Source organism: Spinacia oleracea, chromosome 5 (assembly GCF_020520425.1).
Source record: "Spinacia oleracea cultivar Varoflay chromosome 5, BTI_SOV_V1, whole genome shotgun sequence".
NCBI lineage: Eukaryota > Viridiplantae > Streptophyta > Magnoliopsida > Caryophyllales > Amaranthaceae > Spinacia > Spinacia oleracea.
Window position 1 is genome coordinate 57,312,656 of NC_079491.1, and position 15,752 is coordinate 57,328,407.

At 37.7% G+C, this 15,752-nt stretch overlaps 1 protein-coding gene across 5 annotated transcripts; it reads right to left on the bottom strand.

The window, feature by feature from the left end:
• Positions 1 to 2,889: 2,889 nt before the first annotated feature.
• LOC110778991 (SUPPRESSOR OF ABI3-5) lies at positions 2,890 to 14,206 on the bottom strand. 5 transcript variants are annotated; one of them, XM_021983524.2, is made up of 17 exons: positions 13,914 to 14,197; positions 12,271 to 12,387; positions 12,022 to 12,062; positions 11,256 to 11,498; positions 10,785 to 11,175; positions 10,629 to 10,700; positions 10,446 to 10,538; positions 10,277 to 10,356; positions 9,876 to 10,023; positions 9,337 to 9,424; positions 9,167 to 9,258; positions 8,986 to 9,054; positions 8,467 to 8,646; positions 6,457 to 6,646; positions 4,118 to 5,059; positions 3,557 to 3,744; positions 2,890 to 3,356 (listed from the first exon to the last, which is right to left on the bottom strand). In XM_021983524.2, exons 2-17 carry the CDS (start codon positions 12,313 to 12,315, stop codon positions 3,177 to 3,179), a joined length of 3,042 nt encoding a protein of 1,013 aa, XP_021839216.1. In that variant the 5' UTR covers positions 12,316 to 12,387; positions 13,914 to 14,197; the 3' UTR covers positions 2,890 to 3,176. The 5 variants fall into 5 exon arrangements, with proteins under 5 accessions (XP_021839216.1, XP_021839215.1, XP_056684447.1 ...); XM_021983523.2 differs by having other exon boundaries at positions 9,876 to 10,026; positions 13,914 to 14,193; XM_056828469.1 differs by lacking the exon at positions 12,271 to 12,387 and having other exon boundaries at positions 9,876 to 10,026; positions 13,914 to 14,187.
• Positions 14,207 to 15,752: the final 1,546 nt, after the last annotated feature.

The window sequence follows — 15,752 nt, forward strand, 5'->3', positions numbered from 1 at the left end:
TATGATTGTCATTTTCATTCCGTTTTTTGTTCAAAGTGTCAATACCATCCTATAAGATAACTTTCTTAAGGGCCCAATAACAAATTGTGTTTTCATAGGCGCAAGCTCAAGAGGTACTCAAGGCAAACAACCTTATAATACTTGTTTTGTCATGGAAATAGCTCTTCTTTTAAATGTCACGAGACGAGATCACACCTCATGCCAAATGACAAGGGGGAAGTACTTTTTGTTTCTTAGGTGTATTAGTATTAGGTAATTTAGTTGTAACTGTGATTGTAATATATACATATATATATATATACATATATATATATATATGTATATATATATATTATAATGTACATCCTATATACTCTATGAGGTGTTCTTTGATATCATAATGTATTTCTATGATATCATATTCTATTTTGTGAATTTTTGGATAATAACCGGGTAAACGTTGGTTAATATTTGGGATTTCTATGATATCATATACTTCCTATAAATGTTAGTCAATGGCCTCAAGATGATGAGTTTTCTCCATCTCGCCCAATTCCAACTATCTTCTCCTTTTGCTGGTAATTAATAATTATTGTCAAACACTGCCATGCTTTTCTCCTGGTGGTTTATTCAATGATTATTTACATGATCTTTTCGACGGTATATAATAAAACTAGAATAGTCACTCTCTCATCATTTCCTCATGGATGTGCACTTCACATGTCCCTTGATACGACAAGGTCGACAACACACTGTTTTTCTTTTACATTTTTAATATTGTGATATTCGGTCTTTTATGTCTAACAGCTCATTGTCAGCCGGTTGCATGGACATTTTGAACCTTCTCTTTTTCTTGTATTGTTGGAAGCCAAATCAGTTGCATAGATGCGTTCTTTTTTAACTTCGGACCGAGTCAAATTTGATTAACAACACAAGCTTACTATATTGATCTCTATAAAAATCTTGCAGGTTGCTTGCTCTTCCTTCTTTAAACATCCACGGGAACGTGCTTCTTACAATGGTACATAGAGTCTATTTATTGAAGTGCGACATAAAAGTATCTATATATCTGTACTTTTCCTTTGCAATTAATATTTGCATTGAGATCATTCCTATCATCTATTTCTAACTCTATTGCATCATTAACTGTAAGAGTTGGTTATGTACCCTATTATCTATCTTTAAACTCTCAATATGGATCTCATTGGTACTTGTTGAGGATAACATAGTTATCATAGAGGATAGAATATCATATGACATAAAAACAGTACTTAAGGGCTCTTGAGATGGTGGTGATTCTTCTTTCTTTTTTTTTAAAATCAAAATTTCCCTATCGAAGGTTCTCGACTAAAAGGCGGGTTTATTGGTGTTTAAGTTGGTATGAATAATCTTCAAAAAAGAAAAAGGGTAAGAATTATCACAATTCTGCAAGTACAGATGTTCCAACTTTCTCTAGGATGGGAAAAAGGAGAAGAATTGGCGAGGTTTTCTAGAACAACTTTTCATTACAAGAACATTTATTTAGGTGTACATTACTTGTCATGAAGGGAAAATGTGTAATATCTACTAATTAAAACAAGTTCAAAGACAAAACATCTCCATACTTCCACTTATATAAGATTTTTTACTATTTATTGTTAATAATTAGCCTATTGATATCTTATTTGTTATATTGTTGTTTGTGAAAACATCTATTTACTTCCATTTATGTATGATTTTTTGGTTATGCTGTAGTCACATTTTTCATAGAAATTGTGCATTTCGCATATTCCTTTGGGTTCATTTTATAGTGAGTACCAACTATAATGTACTTTGTATTATTTAAGAAATTGACATTCTTCACCATTTGAAAGGACTAGCTGCATTTTAGTTAATTTAGATTTATTTAAGTTGTCTAGGGATATGCTTTAAAGATGATCAGATTGATCCATAAAGGTACGATTTGTCTATAAGAAGAGTTTTTAAATATGCTTTCTTGATATGCCTTGTGTTTAATGTCTGGCCTGTTAATACCTATGCACTGTTGTCTTTTGAGTGAACAGCTAAATAGACGGCTGAGAAGTGAATATGGAGGGCAACATTTTGGAATGATGACACATATGTATTGTTAACTGCATAGTTTGTTGTAGCCATCGCTTGAACATCTATTGAAATGATAAGGTTTATCTATGGACCATGGTTCCTGTTGTAGGTTGGAGTTGTGTATCAGTCTATATGGCTTCTTTCTTCTTTTAGGGTCTAGATATGTACTTTTGGAATAAAGATGTGGTTTAGGATTCTTCTTAAATTGTCATCTCCTTTCCCTTGGTGTGTATGAAAGTTTTAAAGAAATATTGAGTCTCTTCCTGTTGTAGGTTGGAGTTAATCAGCTGAGACTAGGATTCTCTGTTCTGTAGCATAATATATTGGTTTAGAGGTTTTGTTTGCTTGTAATTGAGCATTCACAGCCACAGTCTTTGCAAGTTGGACAAATCTATGGCTATGTTGCCCCCTTTTGGGCGGAATTCCAGCAATTTTAAGAAGTTGACCTATCCCATACACTTCAACCCGCAGGTCCAATTTTCTGAGTTTGTATTAGCAATAACAGGATTTGAACACACTGCAATCTAAAAGGTTTTCTACCAAATCGAATAGTGAACAACATTTCCATCAGGTTTCAAGAAACTCTATAATATGTAAGTAGTTATGTTTCTTAACATCTATTGTACCTATGTTTGCAAGTTAATTACCATCGTGATTTGCATGATATTTTAGCCGATTAATTTTTATATCTTGGGGGACCGTGCGCGCTAGCGCACGGTCCAACAACTAGTAATTTACAAAAGGTACTGATGGACTAAAGTAGTAGTACTGTAGTACATGATGAGAAAATCTTCCTGGATCAAGAACAAAGTAGTGGGCACAAACAAGTCCAAGCCTACAACCTCTGGAATTCTTAATGAGTAAAAATGGGGAATTTCCCATGTATAATCTTATTAGTTTCCCCAAGTGACAAAAACGCAAAAAAAAAAAAATAACATTTTACTCTTGCAAATAAATTCCCGAAATAATAAAATTCCGTAGTTCTGTACAAGAAGCCAAATGATAACAATCCTAGTTAGCGGGCAAAAGCAACTCATGGTCCATGTTCAAATAGTATTTGTTCTGATATGTCCTAAGCTCCAAAATTGCACTCTCTCACGGTTTGCTTGGTTGATTCAAGACATGTCTCGAAATCTTTGAAGTGCTTTCTTTTGTATTAAAGTTTTGTAGCTATCTCCTGGGTGCACTTCTAAGCCCGCATCTACCTTCTTTTGCTGACTTCCCAAACCCGCCCTACTGTCAAATGACTGTGCCTGAACAGGCTCCACCATCCCACTACCATCCTTCCCTAGTCCCTGCATATAGTACAACACACCAAAACAAGACACAAGGACAACCAATACCCAGAATAGTGTCAGTAAATAGAATATGAGTATATGACTACTACACAATAAAAGCTGACCACTGACACATTTTCCTGGTAGATACTTCTAAAGTGTTTTAGCAATTCATAGCAAAGATTATAATCAGCATACATGAAAGGAAAGAGTAATACCAATCCCTCGGTCCAACCCATGTTGCGAAGCATCCTATTACCGACATTACTTTCATCAATTGCTTTGTCAGATGAAATCACATCATAATTTTGCACATTTCTGTCTGCTGTCCCACGGCCACCAACACCAGGTGGAAACGGCATAGAACCCAAATCTGATGCACCCTTTCTGAACCCCACATCTTGATCTTGCCAATTCATAAGTAAACACGAATTTCCACACAAATCAATAAATGCGTTGAAGATTTTAATAAACCGTTTTTTCAGGATAATTCCAATGTGTAAATACACACTCAAATAGCAAAATGAAAGAACAGGAATGTCCTTTTGAAAAAATATTATTAAAACTAAACATAACCGGACAGACAGTACTTCTGTTTCGCTATGATCGTCCTACTTCCATTTCTGGCGTACTCAAAAGTTACTATCAGTACTTGAAACAAAAAACTAGCACTATCCTTTTCTCTTCCTTTCTCTTTCATAGTGTTTTAAACAGACAAGAACAATGCTTAACAAATAGAGGAAGTAAGACAGATTATTCAAAATAAAATGACAGCTTACTTGGATCTCCCAACTCCTGGTCATCGTCACCATAAGAAGCTGTTGACCCATACATTCTGCGTCTCTCAGCGGCACGGTCTCGGTATGTAGTCTGATGCAGCTCCCTCTGAATAGATGCAGACTGCAAAGGTGTCTCAGAAAATCTCCTCCTTCCACTTGCTGAGGCTGCAGGTGGTGTACAGGTGCCAAGAGCAGATATATCGGTTCTAAATGAAGTTGCCCCTCCATGCATATCAGAATTTGTTGCAGGAACAGCAACTGAGCGAGATGAGGATGATGACGGCGTGGAGAGACTAGTCGTTCCTGGATAAACCGTATCGGATTTGATAATCCCTTTTCCAGAACCTCTAATTACTCCCATTAAGGTGCCTCCAGTGCTGTTGCTCACAGGACGAGGCTTAACATCAGATTCCGAAACTGTGGTCTGAGGGGCTGATGTAGTTGAGAAGAACCCAGAACTAGCAATCACATTCTCCTTTAAACCCACTGTTTTTGACTTCAAGGACATTGAAATGGAGTTTTGACGGTCACCAGATATGTTAGACTGACCATCATCTAGCGCCACACGAGGTGTTTGACCTTCATGACTTCTCTGCTTCCACATCGACAACACATTGTTCATTTTCTTTTTGTTGGCTAAAATGCTGCTCTTGGAAGCAAGTTTTATTTCTTTGGACTTCTCTTTCTCTCGCTTTTCAGCAGCTAACGCAGCAGAGGCAGCTGCCTGAACGGCATCAGGTAATGAGGCAGGTTTCTCACTCGATATTATCGTAGCTGCAGGTGCAGAAATCACTACTTTTCTAGTAGTACTATTCTCTGCCTTAGGAGCTTCTGATTCCTTTTCCACTGTCTTGTTAGCATTTTGATCAACGCAAGGAACATACTGCTGAGTTTGGTGGTCATATGAGTACCATACCCCACCATTACCATCATAGTATAGACCTGAATGTTTTTGTCCATTAGGATAATTCATAAAGAAACGATAATGCATGCAACAATAACACAGTCTGTAATTTGATTTCAGGCAGGCAAAGTTCACATAATGATTCATAAGTGTCAACAGTAACATGTGCACACACACACTAACCAGCACAGAAGTGTAGAGCAGTAAAATACTAGAAAATCAATCAAACCTATCTCAGCTATGCAATGAGTGACAGCAACAATTACTCAACATGAAGATTTAGGGACACTGTACAAAGAATGTGAAGTTTCATCTTGAAATATTGGCTCGCAGCTTTAATTCATTTTGGTAATTCAGATCTTCAAGTTCATTCTGAGCTTGTTGATCAAGAACTATCATAATTATTGGGGGCCAATTGTTCCCCCATTCCAGATACCGTTCAGGCACGATACGAACACTGTAAAATTTCATTTTGAGATATTGTCACAGACTCACAGCTCTATATCGTCTTAGTAACTCCTGTGTCCAAGGTCATTCCGGCCTAGTTGATCAAGAACTATCATTGCTATTACAGGGCTTTTGGTTCAGTCATTCTATGTATCAGGCATGGGTTTAGAATGAATTGAAGTATTAAACCCATACTTCCAGTTAACAAAATTTACAAAATGGGATTTATTTTTAAGATTTTTACTTCAAAACCTTTACTGTGAAGTGGGGGGGGGGGGGGGGGGGGGGGGGGGTTACTTCAAATTTAATGAACCAAACATCTGGCAATATGTAAAGGAGTCTTAGTTCTCAGTTATTCCAAACCCATGGGTTTGATATCTAACCGGACTAGCCATACACCTGACATCAGAGGTTAAACAAAATGCTTCCTTAGTAGGTTGAGAGGGGATGGGGACAAAAGTGCACAGGAGGCAGGGGAAAGTAGAAAGAGAGCAGTTAAAAGTGTGAGAGAACAGCAGCAGAAATAAATGCACTAAAAGTTCAAGTACTAAAAGTTACAACACAACAGAAAGAACATATGTGGATCACAAGCAAGGAAGAAGAATATCGTCACTAAGTAATAATCCCCCATAACCAGCGCTAATCTTACTCCTAAAAGTTCAATATTAAAAGTTCCAACACAACAGAAAGAACATATGTGGATCACAAGCAAGGAAAAAGAATATCGTCACTAAGGAATAATCCCCCATAACCAACGCTAATCTTACTCATCCAAGACTTCTCTGTTACCTAAAAATATCCTACAGATTAAAACTTGAATACGTTAATCAGCGTCTGACTCTTTAACCTAGTATTAGCAATGAATTTAGAAGAGTCAATTTTCCAACTGCTGAATGGCTTACACAATATTACAGTTACGAAAGAGGAAATCAAAATACAGCCATTTCAGAAACCATGAACAGCTTGAGGAGTACCATAATGGACAAACCTGTATTTGAATCATAATAGAAACCAGAGGAAGCATCATAATAGTAGCCTGATGCCTCATCCCACACAAAACCAGCTTGAGGAGCAGAACCTTCTTTTCGACTAGCAACCTCTGTGGCTGGTTCCTGGCTGCCAGTTGGTTGTCTGTCATCTGGATTATATTCCTTAGGTGCCCAACCGACAGCATCATACTGAACAACAATGCGAAGCCAGAATAAGTGCTTGTTTAGGGCAATTGCACAATAGAAAAAGCATCAATCTACATTGCATGCAGAGTAAAGGAAGTCTAGAGCTTCTTTTCAAAAAGCAGGGGAAAGAAATTCCGTGCAACATACAGCACTAAGGAAAAGGTGAATAGGGACTGGGTAGAAGGCTTCCCCTCCAGAGGAAGCTTAGAACAGAGTAGAGGTAGGACACGGGAAGATCTTTTGCATATGCGACCAAAAAACAGAGAAAAAGGCAGCACCAAAGAGAGGAAAGAGCATCCAGGTCCAACATTCACAGTTGCACTGCCTTGCTCCTTTTCTCAAAACTTTTAAAGCTCGGCAACATTAAGTCAGGAATTCTTTTAAAGTGAGTTAGCTTAGTAGGCAAAGGAAAGCAAGTTTTTTGTACTGATACACCAACTGAAGAGGGAGATTGTCTTGCACAATCTTCAAAGTTGACATACTTTACAAGCAATTGCCTCGCTTGCAGACCAGCCTGGCCACGAGTGCTGGGGGAATTGCCTCTCCAAAAAGACGACTAAATGAATCAACAGCCATGGACAATCCTCTAGCTTCTTTCCTCGTGATCAAGAAGCATGATACTTACTGGACAGGGTAAAAAGAACTACTAGCAGCCCACCGAAACAATTATAACTAGGAGCTTTGTTTCTAAGAATCCTGATTAAAACTAGCAATGAGCGATACAGATGAGAAGTTCGGTCTTTCCACCAATGATCACTCTCTTGAGAGAAAAGAGAGATAGTAACTGATGAATATCAGTACTTCAAATTATGCAAAATTGCAAACCACTGGAACAACAATAGCACTTTGTAACTGTTTCGCTTACTACCTTCAGGCCTTAGCTAATCTCTGGTTACTTTTACTGCCATTTCCGCTTTTCATGATGTCAAACAGCAAAGTCTGTGTTTAGTAACTTCTCGTCCAAAATTAAAAGCCAGATAGAACTATCTTACTGGCTTCTGAGAGTTCTGATTAAAAGCTGGTTATTTTGCATATAAACAGCTAAAAACCCTCAATTGCTTCAACCAAAATCATGACCATTGATCTGTTATGACTTCATGTTTACAGAGTATTTCCAATTGCTACTCCCTCCGTCCCTAAAAGATTGCGCAATTGCAACTTTTTGGGTCAAACTTTGAAAATTTTGACCATGAATTCTCACTCATTCATTATCATTCATTATCATTACCCCATTGCCTCAAATTCTCACTAGTCTAAAATAAATAATATAGTCATGTGGGGTCTTGTTAGATTCGTTTCAAACTTTCAATATGTATTCTTGAATATCAACTTTTACATTTTTCACGCGTGTAGAGTTAGATATATTTACGTTTTAAGTCGTGGTTTGGAGACCGTGAAAATGGGGCTATCTTTTAGGCACGGAGGGTGGACATGAGATGTTGGCCTGCATAATCTAAAACGCGACCTTTGCACCACAACTATCAAGTCTATGTCTCTATCAACTTATCAAGCATTAAAAAAAACCCAACATCCCAATATCCCATATTGAAAGAGAAATGAGGAGCCTGAGATTCCAAATTGGCAAGCAAAAAAAATTCAATCGAATAACCAAGAGATCGGAAACTTGGATGAATATTGTAAAGCACTGAAGACACGTTTACTGGAATGTCTACCTCCTAATCCTCAACTCAAAGGAAAAGATCCTTGTAAATTTATAATTAGATCATTGACACACTAAGACACATTTTAGGCTTAGCAGTTAGAATAGTGTGATCTCATAAACAACCAAATTTTAACGTCGATATAGCTTATAATAATTCTACCTGTTGAGAAAATGTTGCTGCCTCAATTGCAGCAGCAGCGAGGCTGCTTGATTGTGAATGCATGGAGGACCCTGATCCAGGACCAAGTATGCTTTTTGCATATGCCACACGTAGAATCTGACCATTTCTCTCCAGGTTTGTTCCATTAGTTGCTTCCAGGGCTTTAGTGGAATCCTCAACCTGTTCAACAAGGAAGCACAAATTTAAATTTTTGGACTGAATGAATTATGACATGTTCAGCAGCCACAGACTGCTACACAAAATCACGAGTCTCTAAACTTTTTTTAAAAAAAAAAAAAAAAAAAAAAAAAAAAAAACTTACGAATAAGTCCAAATTCTAAAGCTAGCGTAATTAAGGGCATAAAAGCCACTTGCAATAATAGTGGAAAACATCTTTCTCGATAGCTCCGAAGCACAAACAATGACAAAATTATTGACATAAAACCACGCCCTCAGAAGTGCGTGAAGCCATGAATAAATGGGATAGATGAGTTTGTCACAAGTACAAAAAGAACATACTGAGTGGAAGTGAACAAATGCGAATCCTCTTGAAACATGGGTAAACTTGTCTCTAACAAGACGAAGATCCTGCAAAATAAATATAAAATAACTTGTTTTAGAAGCAACTCACCTTCAAGAATCATCTAAAACATAATAAAGTACACCAGAAAGAAAGCATTAATTCATCTGTGTGAAGTACCTTGATTGGAGCATGTTTAGAGAACTCGTAGCGAAGCATTTCCTCATCAGCATTCTCGTCCAACCCACGTACAACCAAAACATGAGTTGGCCCTGAGAATACATTAAGTCATTATCAAATTACTGGTAACTAATACCAAACGAAACATGTGATTTGCAAATGCTACCAACCTGCCTCAGCTGCCTTTCTACCCAATTGTCCTGGAGTTGATGAAGACATGTCAGCTGGTGGAGCATCATCAGTCCGGCTCTCATTACACTGCATCAGATAACAAATATTAACCCTAAGTTCAGCAAGAATGGAAAAAACTCCCTATTTTCTTATTAAGCTAGTACATTTAAATTCAGCAAAACCTTGAGGTTTAATTCCAAGATTGTAGAAAATTAAAGGTGGAGAGGATATCATAAGAAAACATGTAAATTTAATTGTTTTTCTACATAGCAGTAAGTCTGCTCAGCAACAGATCTCTGCCTCAAGGGTATGTTAGTGTTTAGGAGGTAAACAGATAAGCTGACAAGCATATTGATGACCAATAGTATAAAAATATGACATCAGATGACCACAAAATTATATCCTAAATATAGACTATTTAACATTCAAATGAATCATGCAAGCTACACCACCAGCACTGGATTATATCATGATATGCAACAAGGATTCTAACAAGTCTATTTGTAATAAAATCAATGAAACGAGAGAAAAAAATGACCTGAAAGCATGAGACTCGACGAGCAAAATTGACACACCCACAGATAGTACACATCCAATCAGAAGGGACGGTGCTTCTATGGTTAGTGTTTGAGGACCTCAGACCATCTTGTCCATAAGGTGCGCCGCCTGAACCCCCAGTTGGCTTGCTACTGCATCATAACGTGATTTTCAGATGAAAGAAGTATGCTTCTTATAACTCAATAGAATTAATATCTTCCATAGTTAAAATATTGACATGAAAAAACAAATAACCTAACTGCATCTTTTCAAAAAAAAAAAAAAAAAAAAACCTAACTGCAGTTAGTATCAATCCAGATCCCAAGATGCAAATAAACTTTCTTCAAGAGACAACAACTAATCACAAGCAAATGACAGTCAAGCCAGAATCATAATATATACCTATACTCAAACAGAAGCTTCCTTCCATCTACCACAAGGCCTTCCAATCCAACCTTATCCATCATCGCCTGCGCTGCATCCTGTGGCACAAGGTTTATATTCTAACTCAATCCAACATAAAATAGTAAGAACAAAAAGTTCAGAAGGAAACAATGGAACGAGCACCAACCACTGATGGAAAATCTATAAAAGCAAATCCACGGGAAATGCCAGAATTCCGCTCCTTGATGACTCGAACATGGCGTAGAGGCCCCCACTCAGCCTGATTAAAGGATATAACTCAGTTAAAGGTCAAAAAAGATAGAACGACAGATGATACAGTCAGACATCTAAAAAGATAAGATAAACATACAAGAATTTGATATAGATCTTCTTCAGTGGTCTTCTGTGAGAGACCCTTAACGACTACAGTAGCAGAAGGCGTCTAGCAGAAACCAAGATTTGTCAACGCTTCCACTTGCAAAAGAATTAAGACTGTATATCGACAAGATTTCTGAAAAAAACATACCACAGAATATTGCTCATGTCGTTTATCATCACGATCTCTTCGTCTCTCCATCCTATCATACCGATCCTCATAACTGTCCTCATGATGACTACGGCCACGGCTACGACCACGGGGAGACCTCGATTTGGAACGGTCATCATGACCACGAGACCGTGAACGGGAGCGTGAATGCCTTTTATAAGGACTCAAATCCCTTTCATGACTCAAAGCTCTCCTGTCACGTGAACCACGCCGCCTCCAACTGTCATCCTTTCTGCTTCTATCATAATCAGAATCATGACTATGTCTGCCATTATCATAATCTCTTTCACGACTACTGTCTCTACGATGCTTATAATCATAATCATCAAAAGCATAATCATCACGCTCACGCATGCCAAATCTCCCAGCCCTGTAAAATCCATGATGTCGGCAGTAAGCAAGGCAACTCTAAAGCTATCAACATTCTCATTTGCACTCATCTACTCGTACCTGTGACTATCACGGAAATCATCCATCTCATGATATGGCTCAAAGTATGACTTGTCATGTCTTCTAGGTTCCCTTTCAAGAGGATACTCTTCTTCATAACCTCTCCGTCTTGCTTGAGGCCATAGACCAACTGGTGGAGGATCCCCATAACTGTCTCTCTCAATATCTCGATGAAATGTGCCCCTTGAGTATGCACTATCCCTGGGGAACCTTTCATCTAAAAATCTCCTATCATCATAAGCACTGCCAACCCCACCAAGGAAACATAAGAGGGGCCAAAGAGGGAGAGAACAATACAATAAAACATTGAATATGAAACCTAAAGAAAGATAAGAGAGTTACAAAGAAGAACCAATTTTCTTCAAATTTAGGAAACCTAAAGAAAGAACTCTGATCATAAGATGCATTAAAAAGGCACTTTCTCGGGGAAACCTCATGAATATGAGCAAAAAAATCACTATCCTCGCCCAAAATCCCACAAAGAATTTTCACTTGACGCCCTATCTATGAAATCTCACTTTTCTCCAGCAAGTTAGTGAAATTACCCACGATAAAATATTAAATACTACAACACTAAATCAGCAAGCAAGTTAGAATGATTATCAAATAATTTACATATATATAGAAAGATAAATCCAAAATGTCAAATAATCAAAGAGTGACACAACCACACACAACCGTGACCACTTGCAAACAAAGAGCAAAAGTAAAACAACGTACATATAACTGTGTTATCGTCATATTAAAGCAACAATCAATCACTCACCGGTAATTTGACTCATGGACAGCACCATATGCCTCCAATGCCTGTGGAGTGAAGAGAATAAGTTATGTCAGCAAGAAACAGTCATGGTACAAGACAGGGAAAATCATTCCATATCCTCAATGTCCACGGCTTTCTCTCATTGCTCTTTAAGGATGAGATGCCAGAAATAATGGACAATCACATGAGCCCTAATTCGTGTATTATCATCCCATATCCCATATAGGTGATTAAAAAGGAAACCACAATTACGCTGTTATTTTCCCATCCATGCTGAAGACCATAGCGACCATCCATTTCTTGTGTAACTTGCTGAAGTTAACCCTGCAAGGCTCTTGGCATGAGGATCAGGATGTTTGCAAAACTTTCCTGTAATGGATGCACAAACACACTGTTATGCCCACGATGAACCAAGAACCAATTGTCATGACACGGCCTTCCCTCCAGCGGAATCCTCATAGCCCACATATACCCATCCCATTTCTCTAAAGTCTAAACAGACAAGTATCACCAAGAAAAATACACCAACTAACTAGCCAATGAAAACTCTTCTGACTGGCCAAATAATAAAATGTTCTTTTCCGAAAGGAAAAGCATAACCATCAATAATTCAACATCAATAAACTCATTCCTCGCCTTGATTCAAACTGCATAACGTCTAATAATATAGCAACACAGATTGCAACTTTTTGAGAAAAAATGTTCTCTAAAACATTCAATGAATGTTACAGAATTCAAACCTTAATTACCAACATTCATCAATCATAGATTCATAGGTACTATTAAACTCAACAACTAAAACATCTGTCAAGGGGAACCTAACTACAATGGCACCAGATCCACATTCCTTGCCACAAACAATTAGATTGGCCAGCAAGGTAGTATATAAATTAACACTGAAAATAAACAAAACTGTCGCAAAGTCAACGGATCTCCATCTAGTGTAGGGTTAGAAGGTCAACTGCATGTACAAATTACCACTACAATTGAGCAGAGGTAGCTCATTTCAGACCCTTGATCAGAAGAGCAACTGAATATCACCTCAGTACCTTACAGCATTACAAGGGTAGCGATGAGGGCTGAAGTTGGATACGGCATAGATAAAAAAAAATCCACTAAACACAAGTTTTTATAGAGCTCAAGCATTTGCAAAGCAGGTAAGGCATCGGGTTTAGCTCCCATTATTCGGAGGTCCAAATTCTTCAATCCCAGAGCATACAAAATTTTATGATAGATATTTCTGTTTGCAAAGTTCAATATATGGATAGAATTTTATTCTTTACTCCAATGATCCAAAACGAGTCTTAATTCTTAATAACTCAAGCGATGCTGTTACGGTATACGATATCATGTTCATATTTATTATATCAGAGACGGTCCAAGTGAATCAGTATTACCCCAAAGTAAGTGCTGTGTTCGAGACTATCTATTAATATACATTTTTAAACAGGTAACGGAACCATTGCTAATTCCTTAAATGCCTACCTCTAATCCACCAACCTTGCACAATTCAGGAAACTGAAACAATACCACATTCCCTATCCCCGAAACCATAACCCGTCAGAACATAACAATATTTAATATCAACGCCTATGAAAAAACTCGACCCAACGAAAGCCTGGGTTCTCCACTCTCCAGACGTGTCCCTTGATCAAAACAACCAATAATTTCAGAATACTTTAACAAAATCCATGTATGATGCAAAACTTAAACTTGGGTATACTCAATTACTCATATTGGTTAAGCTCTGAATTTATAACTTCAATTCCACAATTTAAATCCAGATTTTTTAAAAGAAAGTTAAAGAAAACCAAAATATCATGAATCGCAATTCAAATCGAAACATACAGAAAATAATACTTTTTAGGTCAACTGAAAAATCTGAAAGAGAGTACCTTGACCAGCAACAAACAATTTTTACCGCAGAAAAGAAAAAGCCTAGCTCCAAAATCAATGGAAGATTTGTGAATTCAGAAATCCGCAGCAAGCTCTTAGCAATCCTAAGTCTTAGAGGAAGAGGAAGAATGAGAGGAGAGAGAATGGGATTTTTAGGTCAGCGTAAAATTGAGATTGTCGATTCAAAAATTGGGGAAGAACAGAGGAAAATAAAAGAGGGGGGAGACGGTGAGTACTCGGAAACGGCTGGGCTCACTGCCGGTGTTGGAGGAGGGTCTATTAATGGCTCCGATTTTGCCACGTTACTATCTTTATTGAAATCAACGGTGTGGTTTCTATTTCAACGATTAGTACGGACTACCTAATAACGGGTTTGTTTGGTTTGCACAAGGGAAAACGAAAGGAATAAAAAAATAGTGATTGAGATGTCCATTTTTATATTTTTTTTGGGATAAGAAAAAAACTAGGTGAGTGACCATGGTTCATAGTCCACGGATTGGTGAGTGACGAACATGAATGACCTTTAATAGTACAAAAGTTTGCAGTCTTATTCGCCTCCCCAAAATAGTGTGTCACCTCCAACCTCTCGAAAAACTGTAAATCTACTTCCACATCATTCAAGTGAAGGTATACATATTGGATAAATTGGCAATTATAATATACTACCTCCGTTCCTAAATGATCTTTACGGTTACTATTTGCACGGTAATTAAGGAATTTTGGTGAACATGTGATGGTGGGGTAACAAATGGAAAATGAGTGGCTATAAATTGTCCAACAATGTGAGTGGGTGAAAACTAATATTAAAGTATTGTGAGTGGGTAAGCTATGGTGGGCCAAATAAGAGTAAAAATGGAATAAAGTAGGAGTGTAAAGAACTTTCAGGAACGGACTAAAACGGAAAGCGTAAAGAACTTTTAGGAACGGAGGTAGTATGTGAGAATTATTTTTCTAAAATGATTACAAATAGCACAGTTCATTGGAATTGAAACATGACTTCTTTCAAGTTTGTCCTTGGATGGAAGCACATCCACACAATTTTTCCGCAATATTTTTTAATCTTATGGGGAATATTTAAACGCCAAATCCATTTGAATGATACTGTAATACCTCATATTTTTCGATATTTATAAATATATTTTATTATATTTATAAAGTATTTTTATGATTTTTAGAATTAAAATCGCATTTAAATATTATTTAAAGGTGTTTTTATTTAATTAAAATATTTATTATTTTAATTAATTACGAAACGAATTTATTATTCGAAGTCGGGAATTTATTGGGTTCGATTTTTAAATGGTTTGAATTAATTCTAAGCCCAACTCGTTTCACTGATTGGACCCAACTGAGATTTCTAATCTCAATTTCCAATTCAAACCCAACCATCTAATTTGCAAAGCCCAATATTTAATTCCTAAGCCTAGCCCATTAGGAATTGGGGAAGCCTATAAATATACCCCTCATGTTGAATTGATCCCCACTCCCCTCATTAATTTTCTCTCTCCTCCTCCCTTGCACCTGGCTCTCTCTCTCTTGCTCTCTCGTCCCCTTGCCCACGCACAGCAGCCGAGCACTTCGTGTCTCGACGTTGTCTCGTGCCCTTACGCACTCGCTGCCCCATGTTGATGTTTGTGCTCGTGCATCACCGCACAACACCACTCACCCCTCACCCCCCCCCCCCCTCTCTCTCTCTCTCTCTCTCTCTCGCTGCTTCGTCCGCTCATACCCGCACAACAACACACCTTGCGAGTGAAGTTGTTGTTGTCTTGCTTTGTTCCCTCAACACCCAACCCACACACTCGCACACTTCGTGCACTCTCTCTCTTGCTCGACGC

Coding starts and splice junctions, on each gene's coding strand:
- LOC110778991 (XM_021983523.2), bottom strand. CDS start 12,315: ATGGATGGTCGCTATGGTCTTCAGCATGGATGGGAAAATAACAGC. Junction 10,027..10,276: donor AAGCTTCTGTTTGAGTATAG/GTATATATTATG, acceptor GTTATGATGCAG/TAGCAAGCCAACTGGGGGTT. Junction 3,357..3,556: donor TGGGTTGGACCGAGGGATTG/GTATTACTCTTT, acceptor TACTATATGCAG/GGACTAGGGAAGGATGGTAG.